At 43.4% G+C, this 25,278-nt stretch overlaps 1 protein-coding gene across 2 annotated transcripts in view; it reads left to right on the top strand.

Moving 5' to 3' along the window:
- The window catches only part of DPYSL3 (dihydropyrimidinase like 3), a 113,437-nt gene that overhangs the window by 51,564 nt on the left and 36,595 nt on the right, over positions 1 to 25,278 (top strand). For both annotated transcript variants that reach the window (XM_060143918.1, XM_060143920.1), the window contains exon 2: positions 23,531 to 23,619. In XM_060143918.1, the coding sequence (XP_059999901.1) occupies positions 23,531 to 23,619 (89 nt within the window). The remainder of the gene's footprint in view (positions 1 to 23,530; positions 23,620 to 25,278) is intronic.

The following is a 25,278-nucleotide window of genomic DNA, read 5'->3' as shown; positions in this document are numbered from 1 at the left end:
AGCTCCAGAATTCCCCCTAGGAGACAAATCACCGAGAACTGGCTTTTGGCAAATACCAGTTGGAGTTCTGTAAATACTATCTTGCAGCTCATGCATTTCTGCCACACTGAAAGTTGGGGTGTATGTGTGTGACGTTTAGGATTGCTGGAAGACACCATCCTCTGTCCAGAACACGACCTGGAGAGTTTGGTCTTAGGGTACGTAGTCAGGGCGCTGTGATCTCATTTGAAGGGTGTGATTGTGAGCATTGTGGGTGCCATGGGAATTTTTCACTTGGGAGGAGAAGTAAAGGAGCTATGTGAACTGGAGGAAAACCCAGATCTCTGAACTGGGGGCCTTGAACTAGACTAGAACCTGGGGAAGGGACAGTGCAACTCCTTCCCTGGACCTGTGCCTTCCTTTTGCTTCAGTAGGTGTCACTTTGGATCGGGAGCAGATATTAGGAGATGGAGGTCCAGAGTTTGGGAGACCAAAAGAAGAGGTGTCACCCAAAGCCAGCTTGATCTGTGTAAGGCATCTTGGAAGGGAAATTCCAGAGAAAAGACAGAGGAAAAATATCAAAGACTTAGGAATGGGAAGCATCTTAGATATCTGATCGTAGAAACCTCAGCTCAAGCCCTGCCTGGGGTGTGTGTTTGTTACTTTATTTTTTGAACGGGTCTGTGGTGATTCGCAGCCAGGTTATTCCTCTTGCTCAAACACTAGCAAAATGCCTCAGGTGGATAAAGAGAGCTCTGACTATTAGTAGCTGTGACGGAGCCAGCTGGGCACTTGGGGGAATTCTGGAGGAATAGATTTCCTGAGAGGATTCAAGTCTGTGTAGTAGAACTGTCAGTTTATAAATAAAAATCCTCCCTCATTATCTCACCGGGATGTTGAAAGGCTCAGATGAAGGAGCGACTGTGGACCGTGGTCTCTGAACCCCGAACGTATGCAAGATAGGAAACTGATTTATTTATAAAATCTTAACTACTTTGGAATGTGGAAATTAATAAAGGAGGACTTGACAAAGGTCTGAAGTAGGAAGAGGCTACTTAGGGATCAATGTTTTAATACAAGTTTTCTAACCCAAACAAAAATTAACACAATGTCATATAAAAACTCTGTTTTTTCCTGCTTAGTTATTTTACAGTGTTTCTCAGAATTATGCTTGTTTTTAATTTCTGACACGCTAACGAGGCCATTAGACTACCTTTGGACTTGGATACAGAGACTCTCCCTTAACCTAAAGAAAGGGCATTTTCCTTATTCAGTTGAACTATATAGCTTTCGGTCCCAATCAGCTTCTAGCCTAGACTGACCGCAGATTATGGATACCCTTTCTAGCAGTTTCTTCACAACTCACTGTTGAATGGCTTTTTCTCTGTCCTTTCTCCTTAGTTAGGGAGAAAAAAGTGATTTGGAAAAGAACCAAGAAACTCTTCATATCCTAAAGGGCCCTCTCTTCTTTACCCATTGACATATTTCATAGAACTGTTTATGTCTGCTTATTATATTTGAAAAATCACAAAATGTTTACAAGAGTTGGAATGCCTCCCTAGGAGGTAAAGGTACCTCTCTTTGATTAAATCATTGCTTCTAATCCTAAAGGGACTGGGAATGTAAATATGCCATCACCTCCTGGAATGGATGCTAATCAGAGGACTGGACTGCGCCCTGGCCACACCCTCCTCAAATCAATGCTCTTCTTTACCTTTTCTCCTATTTTCTGTAGCCGGAGGGAAACAAATGAGCAGGACCCTGGACAACCCAGAGAGATAGGCTCCTCTGTTTTCAGACTCTTCTACTGTGAAATCTCCCTTTCATCAAATTCAATATGTATCTATTTCAATATATGAAATAGACCAAAAAAATAATTTGGTGGAATAGGGTGAGCCCCTCAACTTGGCCTCTTCTTTGGCCCTAGTCTGTATGTGGAGTCTAATATAAAAATGACTTCTCTGGGGGAACATTTCTTCTGTTAACTAGATTACAGGGGACTCAGTGCTTGGAGTAAGGATAGTGGAGCTGTTATTTATCACTACCATTTATCGAGAGCCTTAGCGCAAATCACATGGGTCATCTCATTTGACTCATGACAGCTCCTGTAGCTATAATGGTTAACCATCATTCTGTGTTCTGGATAGAGGCTCAGAGAGATTAAATAACTTGACAAAAGTCACACAGCTGCAAAAGTAAGATCCTGGCATTGATTCCTCCAGAGATGAGTTGGTTTCATAGGTAGGAAAGCAGCAATTCCATACTCACAGGTGACTGTCCCCACCCCCTTGCCATCAGCTAGCCAGACCTGTTAGCTCAAAAAAGGGGGCCAGTGTTCACAGGGTGGAAGGGGTGGGAATGGTCAGGTCAAACCTTATCACATCACCACTGGAACGACTGAGCCCATGTCCTTCTAATAGTGGGTCGTGCATTGCTCTGCCAGCTGTCTGAGTTAGCTTCTGGCTCTTTTCCCCAGGAGCATGTGTGTGTTCAGGGTGGAAATGCAGATGCTGTTTTTCTGCCTTGCATAAGTGCAGATCTGGGCCCAAGGCCCCTTCTCACTCTCTGTCCCTGTCCTCTTCCCAGACATAGAACGAGCCAGGCTCTCTGTTCTCCTTCAGCCAGGCCGAGGAACAGAGGACACACCCAGCACTCTAAGCCAGATGGGGGAGCTCTGCTCGGGAATGGTCCAGGAACGAACGGGAACATCTGGAACTAAAGGGCACAATTCTCTTGGCTAAGTTAGTCTTTTTTCTATGGACGGGCTGGACAGTGAGCTATGAAGGATAAAATGAGATTTTATTTTTTAAGAGAGGGGTTCCTCTGACAGGTAGAGCAAAGGAGCCCTCTTGTTTGATGACACAGGGAAAGGAAGAGCGCCCTGGATGGAGTGTTGGCACATTGCGGTTCAGGCCTGCCCTTGCCTCTAATTTATGTGTGACTCTGGGCAAACCCCTTATTATCCCTCTCAGATTCTGCATCAGTCAAATGTGGGCATTGAACTAGATAATCCGCGAGTCCCTGCCAGTGCAAATGACCCTGTGAGCCTTTATTTTGTCTTCTATTTTCTCCTGAGATCATGGTCAGCCCTCTGTACTATGTTCCAAACTTGCAGAGAGGAGTTCTGATCCCTCCCCATAAGGGAAGAGAGAGCAGTGAGAAAATGGATGAGGGCAGTAGTTGTTGGCTTAAGCTCAGTGGGACCAGCCAACATCTGTGTTGGATATAAGGGTCTTTGGTTGTTTTTTACCCTGAAAATCCTAGCCTCTTTCTCATTCAGAGAGTAGACTTGGTTAATAGGCTCTGTGCAAGAGAGCAATGGAATAATGATGTTTGATAGGTTTTTTCCTTAGCAGAGCTTTAGTATTAAATGAGTATTATTAAAATAATACCACGATTCATTCGCTGGAACGTACAGTGTCTCTTCTGGATAAGGCTACCATTGATAATGGCACAAAGGCAGCAGTTGCCCCAAATCTAGACTGGTCAAACAAACAAGCAAACCAACAGGGAACAGCTCCGAGTCTATAGATGCTCCGCAAGCGCCTTTCACTTGCTTTTGCCAGTATTTGAAATGCGGTGGCTCCCGTGCAATGGAAATAACTTCCCCCCAAAGGGCAAATAACGCCACGGTTGCTCCATGAGGTAGGGAGGCATTTTGGTTTCGCTGCCACTGAGTCTCCGGCACGTAGCCTTTGGCTGGCACATAGTAAGCCCTCTGTAAACATTTGTTGAATGAATGGGTACATTTATTTAACATTTACCTTGCAGGAATAATTGCAAGCGAGAAAATGATCAGATGATCAGAACGTGTATACGTTTGGCTTCTACGTCATCCTGCCTTTCACTGACAACTTTCTAGAATATTCACTTTTAAGAGAGAAGGCTTGGTTCTAAGAAACCAGCATGGGATCCCTGGGCGAAGAGAAACATGACAGCGCTTCAGCAGACCCATCAGAGTTAACTGTAGTCCAGGACCTGACTGGGGCAGATGTGCCAGGGAGTCTGTCCATCGTTTGTACTTCTTCCTTCTCAGGCCTCCACTCCTCTCCTTCTTCCAAATTCTGTATCTGGCCTCATTTTCAGCCTCTTTCAGGGGCCTACCTGGGTACTTCTTACTTGCAAACAGATTCATTGTTTCTCTTACTGCAAATGATTTAAAAGAGTTAATGGAGACCTTTATGTCCTCTTTCAAATAGAGAAAACTACATGACTGAACCAGGATCTAACAGAGATCTTAACTGATCTTCTGGGCTTTCTGCCTTTACCCAGAAACCACAAGTCATTCCAGTTGTTACCAGCCAGTAGATAGCCTAGCACGCATTTGCACAGCGAACTCTACCTTTCAGAAGGCTTGGCTAAGGCTTGGCTAAGTAGTGCCTTCTCATCTCAAGTAGTGTTGGCCATTTTAAAATGGAATGTTTTTGTGCTTGTGTGTGTGTTTTCCCAGAGATTTCCGGTCCCTCATCCTATTGCGTCTGTCAGCTTTCTCTGGGCTTGCAGCTATTCCTGTTATTAGCTTTTATTCTAAAATTCATTTTTGGTTTGAGGGATGGGGACAGTTAAAGCACATTTTACCAAGCTCATTTCTGTCTGTAAACTATACAGTCGATGGTCTCAATACTCTAAGTGTAATAATACTCACTAGATCTTTTTAAGGGGAGCATCTATAAGGGAAGACAAAGGGGAGAATTAAATATATTCATGGAGCTTAAAAGATTGCATTTAAAGTACTATGTGTATTAAAATGTGTCTTATATAATTAATCATGTATAATAATACCTTTTTTCTATTTTTGATTGAATATTTTATTGACCACCGTCTCTTTGCCTAGCAATGTGATGCTTGTCGCAGAAGCATCTAAAATAATGATAAGAATTAACATGTATTTATCATTTATTAAGTGCTTTTTTCCCCTTATCTCATGCAATCCTGAAAACCACTCAATTAGGTAGTTGGCTTTCCAACTAGGTCTTCCCATTTTATTGATGAGGAAACTTCGAGAGATCAGGAAATTGGCCTACGATCACACAAGCCTTTCAGTGGTGGAACCAAACTTCATACTGACTCAGAACCACATTCTTAACCCCACTCTACGGTGCTACCTTAAATTCTACCTTCTTTTATCTTCTTGCACCTCTGGGGTCATGAGACATTGGTCCAAATTGGAGTTCACTTAAGTCCAGGGTTAAGTCCTCCTCCACACCTATTTCCAGTGGGGCATGAGGGTCAGGTTATGGCAGATGGGAAGCACAGCCTATTGGTGCCCTGGTCTGCATGGGGTTGGACTCGGGAGCCCTTCCTGGTTCAGGAAGCTCTCCTGCTTTCCCCTCGGAGCAGCCTTGCTTCCAGGAACGCCAGGAGCAGCTCCACACTGTTGTACTTTCAGAGCCGACTTGCCAGGGAGGTGCCTACCATGCCCAGCACCCAAGGCTATTTGAGTTGAATTAGCAAAAAATACCAACGAGGGCTGCTTCTTCAGGTGGATTTGAATGCCGCTTTCTCATTCTATATCCCACGCTGGCCTCCCCAGCTTCTTGAATAAATCCTAAGCAAGATTCCGCTGAGGTTTTGACTTGATGGGGCTTTGTAAAACTCATGGAATCAGAAGCTCTTTAAAGAATTTTTCAGTCTAGTCTCCCATTACCCCTTACAGATGAGGAAACTGAAACCCAAGTCCCAGTTTGAGACTGACTGAATTAGGGCTTTTTCAACTGTCTGGTTTACTGTAGGATACTGAAATTTACAAAGTGAGTAGGAATTTTTTTCCAATTACAAAAAAAAAAAACAACCCAAAACCAAAAAAAACCCACGATGGTTGTAGAAATATTTACCAAAAAAAAAAAAAAAAATGAGGACAATAAAAATAGGCTACAGTGAAATCATTCAGTGATAGTCATTGTAAAGTTTGAGTATACCCATCTAAAATTTTTGGGCTTCCCTGGTGGCCCAGTGGTTGAGAGTCCGCCTGCCGATGCACGGGACGCAGGTTCATGCCCCGGTCCTGTGAGCCGTGGCCGCTGAGCCTGCGCGTCCGGAGCCTGTGCTCCACACTGGGAGAGGCCACAACAGTGAGAGGCCCGCGTACCGCAAAAAAAACAAACAACAACAAAAATAATTAAAAAATAAAATAAAATTTTTTCTTCCTACGATATATGCTGTTTATTAAAATAGTATGGCATATTGTTCATGCTATTTTATGTCCCGCTTTTCATTCCATAATATATTATGACATCTTTCCATGTTTTAAATATTCTTTCATAGCATAATTTTATTCTTTTTTTAAATTGAAGTATAGTTGATTTACAATGTTGTGTTAATTTTTGCTGTACAGCAAAGTGGTTCAGTTATATATATATATATATATATATATATATATATACATTCTTTTTTATATTCTTTTCCATTATGGTTTATCACAGGATATCGAATATAGATCCCTGTGCTATACAATAGGACCTTTTTGTTTATACATCCTACATATAATAATTTGCATCTGCTAATCCCAAACTCATAATCCACCCCTCCCCCACTCCCCCTCTGCTTGGCAAACACAAGTCTGTTCTCTATGTCGGTGAGTCTGTTTCTGTTTTGTAGATAGGTTCATTTGTGTCATATTTTAGATTCCATATATAAGTGATATCATATGGTATTTGTCTTTCTTTCTGACTTATTTCACAAAGTATGATAATCTCTAAGTCCATCCATATTCCTGCAAATGGCATTATTTCATTCTTTTTTGTATGGCTTAGTAGTATTCCATGGTATATATATACCACATATTCTATACCCATTCATCTGTCGATGGACATTTAGGTTGTTTCCGTATCTTGTGAATAGTGCTGCAATGAACATTGGGGTGCATGTATCATCTTGAATTACAGTTTTATCTAGGTATATGCCCAGGAGTGGGATTGCTGGATCACATGGCAACTCTGTTTTTACATATCATAATTTTAAATACATACATATTATCCCAGTGCTTCAGTTAATTCCATTTGGTTTGATTTTTTTGGTTGTTTCCGAGATCTTGGTAGTAACAGCAAAAATGAAATGGTGGGTGTGTTTTCAGTTACTGTTTTTTAGCTGAAGTTAAATTAAAAGCTACCCCAGGATGAGAAGTTGAGTAACGTGCCCACAGTTGCTCAGCTTGTGAGCATCAGACTCTGATTTGAGTCCTAGTATGTTTAATCTTAGTCTTATATTCTTGTCATCACTCCACTTGCTCCAGCAGTTTTGCCATTTTCCAGGGAAAACTCTGCTTTCCGTCTTTGTTTTCTCCTGCTCTCCAATGAGCACATTTGTTCCTTCACCACCACCCTTGCTCGCCTCCCTGTCTTGCTGAGGCTGTTGACATTTGTGGAGGTACACAGTGTCTTAGGACCAAAAGCTGCACAGCTGGAGAGGAAATATGCCCATTCCTTTTTCCCCTCCCTCGCCTTAATGGCTTAACCTGTAAGCTTGGGAGCTGGTTTTAATTTCACATTTTCTGTGTGTATGTGCGTTTGTTTTTAAATTTTTTCCCCCTTAATTCTTTCAAGGAGCCCTTTATTTGAAATCATACACTCTTTCCCTCCAAGCCAATCTGTGCCCCATATCTTGATGAGATTACTTTGTTTGGGGATATTGATAAATTCAGAATGGGGTTTCTGGTTTATCCAACTAAGTTGGTTTAAATTATGGCCTTACAGAGAGAAAGGGCTTTAAGCAACCTAAAACATTTTAAACCAATTGAATGTAATCCTCTGCTTCTAGAAAAATTCGTCCTAGGTTTATTCCATAAAGAAGGCATGTTTTTGTTTTGTTTTGTTGTGCTTTGATTCCAGTTATTTCATTGCATGCTCTCTCTCAGATTCCTTGCTGTGAGAATCCAACCTAGCTTTGCTCAGTTAAGGGCAGGAAGAGAAATAAGCGATCCATTATTGCAACCCTCTCATTTTAATGATTAAGAAAAAGTGGGCCAAAGAGGGAAGATAATTTGCCAAAGGTCACACAGCAAAATAGTTTTTAAGAACATGAGGCAAAGGACTCATTTCCCTTGCTCTGGCTCAGTGCTTTTCTCACAACTGTTTTTCCCCCCGGGGGGAAAATGCGAGGGGGTGGGTGTTATGGGCAGATTTGTGTCCATTCAAAATTCATGTGTTGAAGTTTTAACCCCCTAGTACCTCAAAATGTGACTGTATTTGGAAATAGGGTCTTTAAAGGGGTAATTAAGTTAAGTAAGGTCATTAAGAGTGGGTCCCGATCCAGTACGACTGATGTCTTATGAGAAGAAATTAGGACACAGACACACACAGAAGAGAGACCGTGTGAGGACCCAGGGAGGTGGAGCTGGCCATCTACAAGCCAAGGACAGTGGCCTCAGAAGGAACCAACCCTGCCGACACCTTGACGTTGCAGTTCTAGCCTCCAGAACTGTGAGAAAACAAATTTCTGTTGTTTAAGACAACCAGTCTGGGACGGTTTGTTGTGGCAGCTGCAAACTAATATGGGGGAGAAGTTAAGAACCAAGACATTTAAAATTCAAAACTTCAAACCGGGGAAGTTCTCAATGAATAGAAAAGGGAAACCCAGGTAATTAGTATTTCTAAGAAATAATGCCATGCCAAAGCCCATACTGACTTGATTTTCAATCGTATTTTTATATATGGCATCTCATTTCATGCTTATAACATGCCTAAGGTATAGTTATTATTAGTTTCACTTTACAGATGAAGAAACTGAGGCTCAGAAATTTAACTTATCTAAAGTTTCGTATTTGTTAGCTAAGCGGGTGGTGTGAGGTCCAAATCCATCTCCTCGTCTGACTTTAAAACCCTCACCCACTATAGTGAAGTTAACCCAAGCGGTTTAGTAACCATTGTTATCAAGTTGCTTAAAGTTAGGAAGAGACAAAAATAGACTCTGAAGTCTCAGTCACCTGGAATCCACTTAATCGATTGAACAGGAAATATTTGGCCCTTGATTTTAGGGTAAAAATGGAGATCAGGGACATTTTAAAAGATAATCGAGGTACTTGAGGTCTACTGCAGAGCCTTCCCAGTGGCGTATACCTTCACATGTCAAAGTGGACAGCTACACATAATGAAGAATGAATGTTCATAGCGATGGGCCCCAGGCCCCAAAGAAATGTGACCCATCAGAGGAGAATCGGTTACGTGCGCTGGGCCCCATTTGCTAAAGCAGGAAACCAGACCCGTACATCTGTAACATGAGGGGACGTGGAAGCTGTGCCAGTTTTACAGTTACTTATTTGAGCAGTGTTTTCGGCAATCAGCCCTGATAAATATGTAATCAATCAAAAAAAATTAAATGAACTTGCGCTGCTGGTAAAACCGCTTGTTATGATATGGGAAACAGAAGGTGCTTGAAATATTGAATGTGGATGGCTCTCTTGCAGCTGTGCCCTCCCTGTTTCAAGGTTGTGTGGTCTATCATTTCTAAAACATACGGGTTAAACTTACTTGGACTTTATCAGTGAGAAGACACAATCGAGTTAAGAGGTGGCCGGGCTTTGTTTCCAGCAGGTGTTGGGGTTAAGGCCCAGCTCAGCTATATAGCAGCTGTGTAACTTAGTGGGCCCTACCTTTAAAAGAGAATTTTAATCCAGCCACTTCTCACCATTTTTCATCCCTGCCACCACCCTAGCTGAGCCTCTATCGCCTTACTGCAGGAACCCTCCAATGGTCTCAGTGCTTCCACTTTGCCAACCGTCAGGTCATTTCTCCATGCATAAGCAGAGTGATCCTTTTAAAATGTAAATCAGATCAAGTCACTCCCCAGCTCAAAAATCGGTTGCACTTGGAATAAAACCCAGACCATGGTGCTCAAGGTTCCACGTGGCCTGGCCCTGACTATCTCCACTGCCCCCAGTGTCTTGGCATCAGCTGTCCTCCCTTCTCACTCTCCCTTGGACCTGATGTGTTTATCTGGAGCTCAGAGCTCTGTCCTTGCTGCACCCTTGGAGTGGGGAGCAGTCTTTTCTAGGAGGCTTTACTTGTGGAGCTCAGTTTGGCTGATAGCTTCCTAGATATGCCCTCTTTGAAGACCTGATCCGAAGCAGTCCCAGACCTTCTTCCAAGCCTCCATCCCCCACCTCTTTATGTTTTTAAATTTTTAAAAATTTTTTAATTAAAAAAATATTTATTTATTTTGGCTACGCTGGGTCTTAGTTGTGGCATGTGGGATCTTTAATTGTGGCATGCAGACTTCCTAGTTGTGGCATGCACATGGGATCTAGTTCCCCGACCAGGGATCGAATCCGTGCCCCCTGCATTGGGATTGCAGAGCGGAGTCTTACCCACTGGACCACCAGGGAAGTCCCTCACCTTCTCTCTAAATGTCACTTATCACTGTTGAAATGACAGTACTTATTTATTGGCTGACTTATTCTTTGCTGTTTCAACTCCTACAGTTGCAATGGCAGGGAATTAATTTTGTTCACTCGTGTATCCCTAGTACTGTGAAAAGGAGGCATTTACAAACGTTAAATGAAGGAACGAATGGATAAATAAATAAATGAATGAAAAGGCATGTTGTTCCTTTACTTTAAACTAATGTGCTTTCCCTTAGTAAGTGGTTTAGGGAGAGCGGGTGTCAAGGAAACAGGGTTATCAGAAGACAACTAAACTATCCGCCCTGTGGTCTAACCTCAAGTGAATGAAATGATCAATGAAAGATGAAAAGACTTGGGATAACAGACATAAGTCATACCACAGATGAAAACCTGCTGCATCTGAGATGACTTGAAGAGACTTGCAAAGGTCCTAACTCCTTTGCTGTTTCTTTTAGACACAGTTTAATACATGTCACAGTACACATTCTGGAATGCAGAAAACACCTGCAACTGGAAACTTCAGTTGCCTTAGCACTTTTGGAAACATTTCTGAGAAGAGACACGTCATAAAAGAACAGACTGTTTTGGAACTATTCCAAAGAAGATCATTCTCCTGGTGTTAGAATCACAGAAAGTGAACCAGTGATCATTGGGAAAAGAAGCGGGTAACTCATGGCTTTGCAAGTAGGGATGAAGTCTGCGGGCCCTTAGCCACAGGGAATCAATTCCTGTAATGTCAGCATAGCATTTGCAAATAGAAAGCAGTCTTGAATATATCCCAGGAAGTGCCTGTTGTGTGAAGCCTTAGATCTTCATTGAAGATGAAGAAACCTTTTGTCACGGCAGGATTAACTGCCCGCTAGTCTCATTTTTGCGTTCTGATAATTTTCAAGTGGTACCTCAATTATATTTATTTCAAGGGTTCATTTCATTCCAAGTCTGCCTGATCTCCTGAAGACCTTGTTCTCAGAGCATCTGCAGTTTTCTCTGTCAATATAACTTGGAGAAGTTTGGGGCCGAAGAGTCAAAAATAGTCAGTGCTTAAACACCGATCTATCGAACGAAAGCAGAGCTGTGGGTTTGCAGGTATCAGAAGGCTGTGACCCAGAGAGTCAGTCATCACCACTGTCTGCTTCTTGTGTCAAGAAAGAGCCAGAAAAAAGAGAGAATGCCCCACCTCCTCTGCTTCCCATACTCGTTAGGAAGTATGTTTGGGTTCTTATAGGAAGGTAGTTAAGGCCTATATGTAAACTAAAAAGAGGTAAAAAGTCAAGCTACTTTTCAGAGATAACAGTGAGAGTGGGTAGGCATCCAGGTGAAAGGTATTGACATAAGATTTGAGTCCAACTTTGAAAGAAACGTGCGTTTCTTGAGCACTACCATGCACCAGAATTTGGGCTTGACTCCTGACCTCAGTCCTTTGGAGCAGATATAATTGTCCTCCTTTTACAGCCGGGACTGTGACTGTAAAGCCCTTCTCTTTCTCACCATTCCACTGAGCTGCCCTGGCAGATTCACCACTTAGATCTTTTAGCTGCAAAGTGACTGACGAGGCAGGCCCCTTTGCTGTCCTGTACAGACCCAATCTCTGATGTCTGGACTCCTTGGCAGAGCAAACCGAGAGCATCTCTGCTCTTTGAAACAGTCCCTCCCTCCCATGCTGTCTCTCCAAGGGCCCTTTCTGTGGCCACCTGGTGTGAGCTGCAACACGGCAGCCGTACGTTGTCGACGCATCCACCACGGGCCAGTTTTAGGAAGTCGCAGAAGCCAGTGGTTGTGTGCTTGCAACCGCAGTCCCCAGGCAGCCCTGGCCAATTGAAAAGTATAAGGTCAGACTTGGAGAAAAATCGCTGTGGCCTTCACAAATAGATGGGGAGCAATCGCCTGTCATTTGAAGGTGCCGCTCACACATTCCAAGGCCCAAGCCCGTATTGCTCCTCTGGGGATTGCATTTTGGCTGGCTTCCAGATTTAGTGAAAGAGTTTTTTGTTTCTGAGAAGCAATAGCGGGAATTCACTGGGCTTTCCTGTCATTCCAAAGGCCCAGTCAAAGCCAGCTGCCAGGCACACATGATCAAAGTGGAGAGAGAGCTGCTTCTCAAAGAGGGAAGAGAGTCCCATTCAGTGGACAGCAGCCCCGAGAGGCAAAGTGCCTAGCTTGGGTTCGCAGAGCTGGGACCAGAATCCGGGTCCTGACTACCATTCCAGGCGTCTGTACTACCCTTCATTGCCTTTCAGTTGGTATAGACATCTCAGTGTAGGGTTAACTCAACTCCATCCATCAGCTTCTAACCAGCCTGTTAAATCTCAAGTCCCCATTCCTGCCTATTTGGTGTGTGGCTAACCAGCACCTCAAAATTATTCTTCATGCTCTTGCACCCCAATTTTGTGACTCGTTTCTCTTCTGCATTTTTATTCATCGGTTCTTCCTGGCCAGGCTGCCTTGAAATATCATTTACCTTTAGCACTTCACTTCCTATCTATCTATCTATCTGTCTGTCTATCTATCTATCTAAGTATAGTTGATTTACAGTGTTGTGTTAGTTTCAGTTGTACAGCAAAGTGATTCATATATGTATATACACACACAACGCATACACACACACATATATATTCTTTTCTATTATAGTTTATTACAGGATATTGAATATAGTTCCCTGGGCTGTACAGTAGGACCTTGTTGTTTATCTTTTTTTTTTTGTTTGTTTATCTATTTTATATATAGTAGTTTGTATCTGCTAATCCCAAACTCCGAATTTATCCCTCTCCCACCCCTATCCCCTTTGGTAACCATAAGTTTGTCTTTTATGTCTGTGAGTCTGTTTCTGTTTTGTAAATAAGTTCAGTTGTATCATTTTTTAGATTTCACATGAGTGGTGTCATATGGTATTTGTCTTCCTCTGTCTGGCTTACTTCACGTAGTATGATAATCTCTAGGTCCATCCATGTTGCTGCAAATGGCATTATTTCATTCTTTATCATGACTGAGTAATATTCCACTGTGTATATATACAACATCTTCTTTATCCATTCCTCTGTCGATGGACACTTAGGTTGCTTCCATGCCTTGGCTACTGTAAATAGTGGCATGTCACTTTCTCTTCCCCTTCAGTTGCTAATTAGATTCCAGCTTTCCTCTGCAGTGTACCATACATGTTCTAATCCATACTCTTGCTGTCATCTGGACCATAGCAATCTCCTTATTCTTTTTTCCTTTTTATAATTTTCTATATTAAATCCTTTTTAAAAGTTATAAAATGGCATATGCATTGTGCAACTAGTGAAATAATGTATGTAAATAGAGGAGAAAGAGAAAAGAAAAAAGTTCCTTATACCTCCTCCCTTTGCATCCTTTCCCCCTACCATACCTAATGTTGACAAATTTGGTATACATCCCTCCAGACCTTTCTCCTGCTCATACAGAAACATAATAATAGTATTTGTTTGTTTGCTTTTGCAAGGACAGTATCGTATTTTGCACATTGCCACTTACTTATTTTAGATATTTCTTCAGTTCAAGGTATAGATTTAACCTGTTTAAAAAGTAGCTGCACCATAATCCACAGTGTGGCTGTATTGCAGTTTATTAAACTGTGTCCAATGGTTGGATGTTCAGGGACTAGGCTGGATGTTTTCTGTTTGCCTCTTCAGCTGCCCTCGCCAAGGTTTTCTGTCCTGCTCCACACCCTGGACCTGTCTGGGCTGCACCAATAGGTCCTTTGCCCTTGGGCTCCTGGTTGGATTTAGTTGATGTGGCACCACTAGGGGACTGGAGGGAGGGTGGACCACGAAATCAGGGTGTTTTCCCTCTGATTCCTTGCTGCTGGGTTGCTGTGGAGTGGCGACGTGCCTCTGCTGGAGGTCACAGCAGGTGCCCTCTCCGTACAGCTGCCCTCTTCAGCTCCGGTAATCACTCCTCTGGCCTCCTTGGGCCTGGGGATGGCGTTTCTCCCTGTTGTTGGTGTGCTCTGGATCCATTTAATTTCCTTAAACCCTGCCCACGCTTTGTTAAATAATCCCTTTGTTAAATGCACTTTAATAATCCAATTTGAGTATTCCATCTGTTTCCTGGCATCCTGAGTGATATAGGTTGTTGCTTTTTCTTCCTTTTCCCACCCCCCACCGCTTGCTGTTACATTCTAAGTAGTTCCTTCCTTTATCTCCAGCATGACCATTCTGTCAGCGTTTTTTTTTTTTTTAACTCTTCGATTGTATTTCACTCGTTTTCTCAAAATCCTTCCACAGCTCCCCAGGACCTGTGGGATAAAGGTCAAACCCCATAGCCAGCCACTGTTTGCATCCCCTTCTTCCAGAATCCAAAGTATCAGGGACCCCACCCATTTCCACAATTTTCCCCTGAAATGCATTTCTTGCCTTGATACGTTTGGTTTTCCAGTGACTGGTTATGTGACACCAGACCCTGCACTAACCCCCCTAAGCTTCCATGTCTTCATCAACCCAATGGGGAGAAAACAGCAGATAATTCATTTCATTGAGGATTAATTGAACAAAATGTACATAAAGCTTCTAAGAGTTTCTGACATGCAAGTTTTCAGTAAATGCTAGTTACGAATTCTTGTTCCCCCACTTGCCTTGGGTCATACCTGTGGGTCCAGATTAACCATTTTCCCAAGACCCACCTCGGCTCGCCTCTGTGGACCCTTCTTTGATTTCTACCAGAGGATTTTTCTCCCATTTCTCTCTCTCTCTCTTAATTAACAGACTTTGCTCTTCAGATCACTTTTTTTTTTAACATCTTTATTGGAGTATAACTGCTTTGCAATGGTGTGTTAGTTTCCACTGTATAACAGATCACTTTTAGGTTTACAGAAAAATTGAGCAGGAATTAGTAAGAGTGCCCATCTGCTCCCTCCCACTCCCCCCCACCCCAAGTTTCCCCTGTTATTAACATATTGCATTGGTGTGGTAAACATTTGTTACAGTTGATGAAGCAGCATTGATATGTTATTAATGAAAGCCCATAGTTTTACATTAAGGTTCACTCTTTTTTGGGGGTACCTTTCTATGGGTTTTGACAAGTGCATAATGCCTTGTATCCACCATTAAAACATCTTATGCAATAGTTTCACTGCCCTGAAAACCCTCAGTGCTCTGTCTGTTCACCTGTTCACCTCTCCCTCCCCCTCCCTCCCCAAAGCACTGGCAACCACTGATCATTTCACTGCCTCTATAGTTTTACCCTCGCTCTTTTTACTTCACATTATTATTTGTGGTCATGGCTTAATTTTTCCGACTGTTTTGTCCTTGCCTTCCCGTACACCTAACATAACATCTTCACAGCCAGTAGTCACACAAGTGTACGTTTCAGGAATGAATTATTAAACCTGTTTATCCCTAGAATCGAGACCTGGTTGAAATTTCAGGCCCTCCTTCCTGATGAAGTAGGCGTTTGGCTTTTACACAGGCTGTCGAGCTGATGGGACACAGGATCCCGTTTGAACATAGCTGGACCCCAGTTTCCTAGCGTGCATATGGGACAGAGAGCTTTCACCCATAACACATGGATCTGAGGCCTAAAAGTACCAATGCAAAACAAAACAAAAAACCCCCAAATGACAAACACAACACAAAACTCTCCTATAAACCCAGACCAAATGTGGCCATGAATTAGATCTCTAAAGCACTGACTTTTCTTCAAACTATATTCTCCTTTATACTCTGTCCTGAGCAACACATTTCTCAGGCACTTTATATGTAATAGTAGTAGCTACCTTCCATTTATACTGCAATTTGGATTTACCTTCAATTGTACATGTACATCATCAGAGCAATAAAATAGAGGTGGTAGCACCGTTGTGAAATTAGTAGTAGTGGTAATATTTGTAATGCCTCTCACCCATGGTGCTTTTTCGAAGTGCCCCGACCCTGCATCATGGTATTTAATTCTCACAGTTGCTGGGGAGGTAGGCATTAGTATCTGTACTTTACAGATACGTAAACGGGCCTTTTTAGAGAGCTCCACCTTCACTCAGCTGAAGACGCTGAGGCCCAGAGCTGGATCAAGCCACTTGCCTAGAAGCACACAATGAGTTAGCAGAGATGCCAGTGCAGCTGTGGCTTCCAAACTCCCTTGGTCGCTACCTAAATTCTGAATGGTTTTGCAAACTGTGATTAGGGCTGGTTTCCATCCAGACAGCAACCTTTCCATTTTTCCTTCCCCAAAGCCCAGCTAAAGATGGACCACATTTTTTTTCTTGTACCCAGATTTGTCACATCCTATTTTATGATAAGGCATGCTTGTTCTCACACTAGATTTACCCACCCTGCCCCTCTCTCTCCTTCTCCCTAACCTTCTGAAACGGTGATCCTTCATTCCAATAACCTCCTCCGTGTGCTGTGCTGTCCAGTACCTGGGATGTCCCTGTGACTCTGCTTTGGACACTGCTCAAGCCCGTGGTGGCTCACGTTGGTCCATGTCGGTCCATGTTTCAAGAGCAGGGGTGGTAGTCCTGCTGTTACGTTAGATCATTTTAGGTGAATCTGGAAGAGGGCATTCAATGACACTGAACCACAAAGAGAGAAATTTTGTCCCTTTTCTAGTTATTTTCCTAACCTTATGAGCAGGTCGAGGAAAAGGTCTTAGCATAGTGCTGCTTTGTCTTGAACACCACCCCTCCACTCCCCGCCCCACCCTGACACTGGGTAATCTTCCTTTTAACAAAAGTAGCAGATCTGAGCTCATCCTTCAGAAGCCTTTTGAGGGCAGAGAATGGAGCCAAAGTTTCATGAGGTTTTTATTGTATTCATTCCTAGGTTTACTGTCTATTTTTGGTAAGTGATACTGGCTTAGAATTTATGGGAGTGAGACAGTGTTTACTTTTAAAATATATTTATTTCAGGATAATATTAAGTAAATAACAGTACAGTTTGTACCGGGATCTGTCCAGTATCATGAAAATAGCACAGTAGTGACTGAGGTTTGGGCTTCACAGGCCCAGCTGACCTTCCTGCTTGAGGTTGGAATGGCTTTGTGGTTCCTCTGTCCATCGCTGTGTCATCCCTCCCCTCCCCCGGTTCCCTGTCTGGTTATCCACTCGTGCTTATCTGTGTCTGGAACCCTGTTAAAGACTGGGAGAGTGTTATCGGGCGCTGGGATTAAGATGCCATCCACGGTTCATTTCGCCACTCCAGTCTGACCCAGGGCAGGGCACATCACTTGTCTGGCCCTTTGATAATTACGTCTTCAAAATGGTGAACATGAAGTTCTGGGGGGAAGAATGCGCACAGCTGGCTTTGATGTTCTAGTTCAGAAGAGGGAGCTGCCACCCTGCCCTGGTTAAACCTGCCCTTGGCTACTGCTTCCTCTGCATTACTGCTTTCCTACCTTGTGGTCTGTCCTTCCAGGGCCAAACCAAACACATGAAAGAGACAACAGTGCTTGCCATTCATTATGCATTCTGCTCGGTGGGCTGTGCTTTGAAGGGAGTGCCCCCCCCACTCTCCCCTCCCCACTCTCCTCCCCACCCACTCCCACCATTAGCCTCCATGGTGCACACTTGGTCATAAGTATGTTTGGGTGGTGAGAGAAAGGAGGGATGTTTTTGAGATTCATCTGTAGCAGTTCAGACGTTTGTAATAGCCAGCCCTGTACAACTATGCCTGGTTTCAATAAAGACTCAGAGCCAGGAAGCTGCATTGCCCTTCAAGAAGTCTTATTTCCTCCCTGACCTTACTCGTTCTCTCCGTCTCCATGGCATGCTTGTCATTGAGGGGCCTGGAAACAGATCCATGCATTGGGCAGGGAGGGTGAGTTTGGGGGCAGGTTTGAGACGTTGCCACCCACTCCGCATTCCTGCTGGAGGAGAGCAAGTAGATTGTTATCTGCTCATGGAGCCTTATTTCCAGCGGAAGAGTGACCTGGAGGGGCCGTGGGAACTTGTCCTGTGGGAGTGGGTTTAAAAGAAGAAGTCTTGGCTGACCTTGGCAGCCGGTGGCAGGAGCTGAGAACAGTTGCTGGGGGTTGGCTGGGGACTGGCGCCTCTGGAATTCCCTTTATGGCAAGGTCTGTTAGATTTTGATTAACAAAGTGTTAGTTCAGTTCTTCTAGAATATTTGTGAGAGGGCCATTGTACAGTGGCCAGTTATGATTGAAAGGAAGAATAATTATGATAGTAGCTCACATGTACTAAGCATCTATAAATTGCCAAGCAGAGTTCAACCCTTTACCTATAGGAACCCCCCTAATCCTAACCAGCACCCTGAGAGAAAGATACCATTGTCCCCCGTTTCACAGATGAAGTAACTGAAGCCCAGAGAGGTGAAGTCACTCTCCCAAACACAGGTAGTGTTCGTTGCAGAATTCAAACTCATGCCTGTGCATCTCACCCAAGGCTGAATATTTAACTGCAGAGGTGGGATGAGATCTCTGGTCTCCTGAAAGCCTATTCAGTACCTTTTCCTAAATACCATGTTGAGGCAACCAGGACTATCTTAGAAAGCCTTTTCTCTGTCTTCTTTAAATGATGCTGCTTTGGGGAAGAAAAGCTACAAGATTTCATCTGTGTAGTCTATCCATCCTGTTGTATTCTTAAGCATGGGAGTGTTTTTAGGGAGTCAAATCTAATTACCCAGATGGGAATTTATTTTAAATAACCACCTGCGCCTTCATCTGGACTTAGAAAGGATCTTGAGTCCCCACTGAGGGTCAGAGTCTGCGCATTGTGATTTGAACACAGGTACTAAAAGATTTTATTGTGGAAGACTCCTTCTTCAGTTTATATTCTCTTTTTCTCTTCCTAGGATTATAGTTTTTATTCTGAGCTGCTGGCATGTCTGCAGAGCATAGGACAGATGTGTCCTAAGTACCGTTCTGGGGCTGATTTTACTGAGTGAGAAGAAATCCACGGAGGGCTCTGGGTTTTCTGGGAGGCATATTCTCATTAGCTCAGACAGACGTGGTAATTTAAGTTCTTTACGTTGAAGACTAGGTGAGGAAAACTAAAATGGGAACCAGCATCTCCAACCGGCTTAAGTTCAAGATCCTGTCCTTGCATTTTCTATTCTAGTTTGAATCACAGCCATTCTTAACAGCATCCCTTGTTATAAGTTTATTTCCTCCTCCCTTCCCTCTCTTTTTTTTTTTTTTGCGGTACGCGGGCCTCTCACTGCTGTGGCCTCTCCCGTTGCGGAGCACAGGCTCCGGACGCGCAGGCTCAGAGGCCATGGCTCACGGGCCCAGCCGCTCCGCGGCATGTGGGATCTTCCCGGACCGGGGCATGAACCCGTGTCCCCTGCATTGGCAGGTGGATTCTCAACCACTGCGCCACCAGGGAAGCCCCTCCCTTCCCTCTCTTGCTCCCCTGTCCCCTCTGTACCTCTGTCTTTTCTCACTCCCTTTCTTCCTTCTTTTCTTTGTTTCTCTCTGTCTCTTTTCTGTCCCATTTTCTCACAGACTCTTGATTTTTTATGCTTGAATTTTCTAATCATCGTCATATCCTAGTGAAGGAAAAAGGGTCGGACTTTATCAAACTTCAGGGGCCTCTGCTACCCTGGATTGTAAATCAGGTCCCTTTATAAGCTGCATTAACACGTTCAGGCCATAAGGGGCAGGTCTAATCCACTGGTTTTATAAGTAGTGGCTTACAAGTGATTGGATTCCTGAAGTTTCCTACTGCAGAGGAAGTCAGCCGTTCCTGCTCTGGAACTGTCAGATGCAGTGTCAGACAGAGAGGACAGCCCTGTCGGAAAGAGCCACTTGGCATATGGTTTAGGCACTATTGGTGCAGTGGCCTCAGGTGGAAAGCAGTTTGGTGCCAAGAGATGAGAGACCTGGATTTACTTCCAACTGGAACTAATCAACGCTGTCACTTGGAGAAAGTCATCTGTCTCTCTGTGTAGATCTCCTCATTGGGAAAATGGGAACAATAAGCCCTCCCCAGTATGCTTCTTAATTTAAGGCATTTTATAAAAATTTAAAGTACTGTAAATAATGAGTGGAATAAATATAACTAATATTTATAGGTGTTTACTGTGTTAGATATTTTATATATACATGTACACACACACCACACACACACACCTTTCCCCCTTCATCCACCTCATTTAGTCCTGGCAGCCACCCTGAGAGGTGAGCTAGGTGTTATTATCCGCTCTGGGCTAATAAAAAACTTGAGGTGCTGAGAGGTTAAGTCCTAACTCAAGATCACACACCTGGTTAAGTGGTCGGCCCGATTCTCCTAGTAGTGGGAGAACTCAGTGGAGCCCAAGCTTGGCAGCTGGTACCCCTGGCACCCCTCTGGGCCGCAATACCAGGCTTCACTCAGCCCTGGTGGCCGTGCAGGGCCCAAAGCAGCCAGAGTCCTTGGCCTGGTGCTGCAGGCTCTGAAGAGCTTCATCTTGGGTTCCAGATACCCTCCGGACTATCCCTGTGTGCTCTAGAAGTACCTTCATCCTTTATACCTATTAATGCATGAGAAACGTTGGTCGGCTCGCATCTAGACCACTTTACCTCCTCGGGCGTCAGCTCTCGGGTTCCTGACCGCCTCAGCTACTGAGAACAGAGAGCAAAGAGCCCCTCAGAGCCATGCTCACCTTTCTAACGCCGTCGAGGGTAACTTTTAACCAGAGCTGTCAGAGCTGTTCATCTTGTTGGCTTTGGGCCCCAGAATGTGTTACTGCCTAAGGCTGGTCCATGACTTCACAGACAAGCATGTTCCATAACCAGTGAGGTCTGGTTTCATGTGGCCTGGGAGTGGTCAGTCGTTGCTGTATCATTCTTCAATGCCAAGTCCAAGACTTGCCTTTCACATGCTTCTGTGTCTGATGACTGTTTGCCTGGGTTGTCCTTTGTAGTGGATCCCACATGCATGGAAAGAGTTAAAATTAATAAAGCAGTTTTATTAACCACTTTAATAAAAGTTCAGGGGACAGGCTGAAGACCCCCAGGAACAGCATTTGCTTGAGCTCTGTGAGTTGTGGTTCTGATATCTCTGCTCTACGTGATAAAGACAAATAATAATATTAATACTATAGTGCATACAGCAGGGGTCTTGTTACTCCCATCTCTGAAACTTACACCAGGCCTACAGTTCATCTTTGTGCTCTGTTTAGGTTCCTGATGATTGAGTCAAGCTTATTTCACTGGCATTGGAACAGTTTTTAACAATGCCATCTCAGTGATGTTAATTCCACTTGGGTCACCTCTTACTACACCCCTGATGTACAAGGGGCCTGATAGCTTTTTCCCCTTTGTTGATATTTCATGCTTATTGAAGGAAGTGATGATCCCCAGTGGCTCAGGACTGGATGCCCCCAGGCAGGAGGATGGTCATATTTCATGACTGGGCTCAGTTCAGGCAGTAACTGGCCCCTTTCCCTAACCCAGCTTACTTCAGCTCTTTGCTAGAAAGACAAAGAGCATCATAAAAGCACTGAGCTGTGAGAGGGAACTCTTATAGTTGCCAAGATTGTTATTAGTATGAAGCTCCTGCTGGAGAAATTTTGTTGCCTTCACAGACAACACAAACTGTGTCTGGGGCAGTGGTTCCTGGTGCTGGTCTGTGACTTGCTGTGGGCTGGCTGATGGCTGCCTAAGAGCCGTTTATAGAGCTTATAAAATACATAGTTGTTGGCCTAGAGCAGGGCCTGGGAATCTATATTTTTCTAATGTGCACCCTAGTTTGAGAAGCACAGTCCTAGGACTGCCTCCTGTAATTTTGCAATTTCTGTTCAAGTGGTAGATTACAGTAGCCTTCAATTAAAATTGTTTTTCCTTACAAGTCCAATATTCCGACCACTTCACATAACTTTCTGACTCAGATGGCCTTTTTATCATTCTGATATATAATACCACCTCCTGTGTCCCACCCTTCAGCCATTCATTTGACCAATATTTAACAGCTATCGAAGATGGGAATAAGGTAAAAAGATCAAAAGACACATAGTTCTAAGACTACAGGAGTCTTTGGTCTAGTCAGGAGACCAATGAACAGTAAACCAACTCTTGTAGAACAATTCATTGTTTCAGCTGCAGTGGGAGCAGGTAGCATTTGCTGGAAAGTCAGGTAGTGTATCCTAGGGGAAAACCCCTTTGATTGAGGCTTTACAATGGCGAGGATGGTTGTCAGTGGGAGGTGAACATAGGAGAAGGCGGAGAGAACATCTTTGCAAAGGCTTAGTGGCCAGAGAGCCTGATAGGCGGCTGGAACTACATGTCTCTTAGTTTTGCCACCATATAAAATATGAGGCAACATGTGATAGAACCTAACAGAGTGGATGTAATGACAGAGGCCAGCTCCTGAGGGGCTTGGAGATCACGTGTGGCAGTAGTTTGTATTTGACCTCATTAGCACATCTTCTTTGCCATATATGTAGGTTTTGTCTCAACACCTCATTGATCTGTATCTTTAAAAAATCCTTCCCCCTGACAATACAGTATGATGAAATTTCTTATTCTTACCCAATACCTTGGAAGCAGGAGAGAGTAAGTGGTAATTGGCTATATCCCCAGAGGAGTCCTAGCTTCAATTCTCATTTTCTGGCCCTGTTCGCAGTCTTTGATTTCGGAAGCCAGAAGTCAGCCTGTCTGTGGGGCTTCCTTCCCCCATGAAACCTATGTCCTCTTTTGAAAGCCCTACCTCACCAGCATCATCTCATGCCATTTCCCTCCTTGATCCCTAAGCTTCCTCCACACTGATCTTTTTCAGGTTTTCAAAGAAACAAAACTTCTTCCTACCACAGGGCCTTTGCACACACTGTTCCCTCTGCTTGCAGTTCTCCATCTAAATTGATCTTCCCTGAAAAGGCCTTTTCCAGCCTCTATTTAAACAAGCCCCACTCCCTTGTATTTTGTGACACTTGATACAATTTTACATTGTTTTACTTATTTTGATGACTTTATTTCTTTACTGCTAGACTTCCCCTTAAGTTCCATCCAGGCAGTGACCTTGACGGTGTGGCTCACTCACAATTGCATCCTCCCCACTATTTAACAATAAATATTAGATACTTATTTGCTGAGTGAGTGGACGTGTGAATAATGGATGGATGGATGGATGGGTGGAGAGTTGAAGTCTGTATGTTGAATTCTTAACAAACTGCAGCCCACCATTGTTCTTTAGGTTGCAGTTCCACTCAGATGTCTTAAGAAAATGGTTTCTGCTAAACCTCTAAAACAATGAATGGGGAGCACCTCGGCAGACCTCTCTTCTCTGAAATCCTAGCTGTGAGAATGACTCCCGTTTTCCTTCTTTTCTAGAGCGACCGTCTTCTGATCAAGGGAGGCAGAATCGTCAACGATGATCAATCCTTTTACGCTGATATTTACATGGAAGACGGCTTAATAAAGTAGGTATATAGTACCCTTTGCTTTGTCTTTTGAACTTTCTTCGTTAGAGGCTCAGAAGGAAACTTGCTTCTTTTTTGCTCACTAGCCCGTCGCTTCTGTGTGTTTCATTTCTCCTCCTTAAAAATGAGTTTTTATTTTAGCCCTTCAGTCTGGATGCACATAATCCCTTAAAAATGGGAGCTAGCCTTAGTTCACTTGGATTACATGAATGAAATGAAAAATCTGAATTCAGTCACCCAAATGATGCTAAGGGCCCCTTTGGGCAAGCTGCATTGATGGGCACTCTATGTGTCTTGGAGAATTGGGAGATGTCACCACTGTCCTTAAGGTCACTGGAAAACGTCCACAAATCACAGCACCCTAAAAATATAAGGCCTAGTGTAATAGGTACCAAAGGAGTTCAAATGAGGATAAGTAATTTAGAAGTGCACAGGGAGGAGAAATCCCTTCAGAGGAAGGTTTTGAGAGGGAGAGGGCATTTAAACTGAACCTTGACTTAGGTAGGACGTGGATAGGCAGAGCACAGATAGGACATACATAGGACAGGCAAGGTTTCCAAATAGATACTCTAGGGATATATAATTACTTTACAAAATGGTTTGCTATCGGATGCCTGTAAGCAGCACAGCCAGGTAACCTTTATGGGTAGCTTCATAGTGACCTTTAAAAAAGGATTTGATTTACACATAGCCTTCATCACATAAAGCCGGGTACTTCCCCACATTGATAAGATATTGTATAAAACTGGTATATCCAACCCACCATATGAGCCATCCCTGGCCTCATTCAGTTTTATTTTCATCTTATTCAGCTTCATTGGCTAGCTTAAGATTCTGGTTATAGATTGCTTGCTTATCTTCGGAAACTTGGCTTAAATACAACTTTCTGTAGGCCAACATTCCTTACCAGCCCCAAATCTAGGCTAGCTTTCCATTTGATGAGCTTTTAAAAACCCTGTGCTTTTATCAGTCGTAGCAATTCTGACACTGTTGGCACTCTTAGAGCAAGGACCATATCTTATTCTTCTCCGTATCCGCAGCACTTACCCCAGTACTTAACACATAGAGACTTTTGTAAGAGCTACCTTTTATTGAGTATATAGTATGTGCCCGGCACTGCGTTAACTGTTTTACATGCCTTATCATTTAATCTGCCAGCAATCCTATGAAGTGAGTACTCTTATTACCCCCTTTTCAGAGGAGGATAGAGGAGAAAGAGGAAGAGAGAGTAAATAACTTGCTAAAGATCAACATATTAATCAATGCATTGAATGAATGGATGAGTGACTGAATGAATGGATGAATGAGTAACAAATGCAAGAATGAAGATATTTGTGTTTGGTAGCCTTGCCAATTTGCATAAATACTTTTTCATATTAGAAGCAGGAAAAATGGAATTGTTAGACAAGCCAACCAGTGTAAAACAGTACTTTCTTCAAAATATGAGCCACGATTAATTCTACATTTTTCTCTTACTAAAACATGATTGTGTATAGTCCACTCTCTGGTGGAAGTGTGTTCCCTCATTTAGAGATGTTCAGAGTTGGAAAAAAATTTAGTACCTAATGCTTCTTCCTCATTCCAGAGCTCATGGCAGGCATCACTAATTGATCACAGAACTTTTCACAGTTGAGCCCTAAATACAGGCTCAGAATCCAT

The sequence above is a fragment of the Lagenorhynchus albirostris genome, chromosome 3, assembly GCF_949774975.1.
Source record: "Lagenorhynchus albirostris chromosome 3, mLagAlb1.1, whole genome shotgun sequence".
Classification (NCBI taxonomy): Eukaryota; Metazoa; Chordata; class Mammalia; order Artiodactyla; family Delphinidae; genus Lagenorhynchus; species Lagenorhynchus albirostris.
The sequence above is the reverse complement of the archived record's forward strand: the minus strand, read 5'-3'. Positions and strand labels throughout refer to the sequence as shown.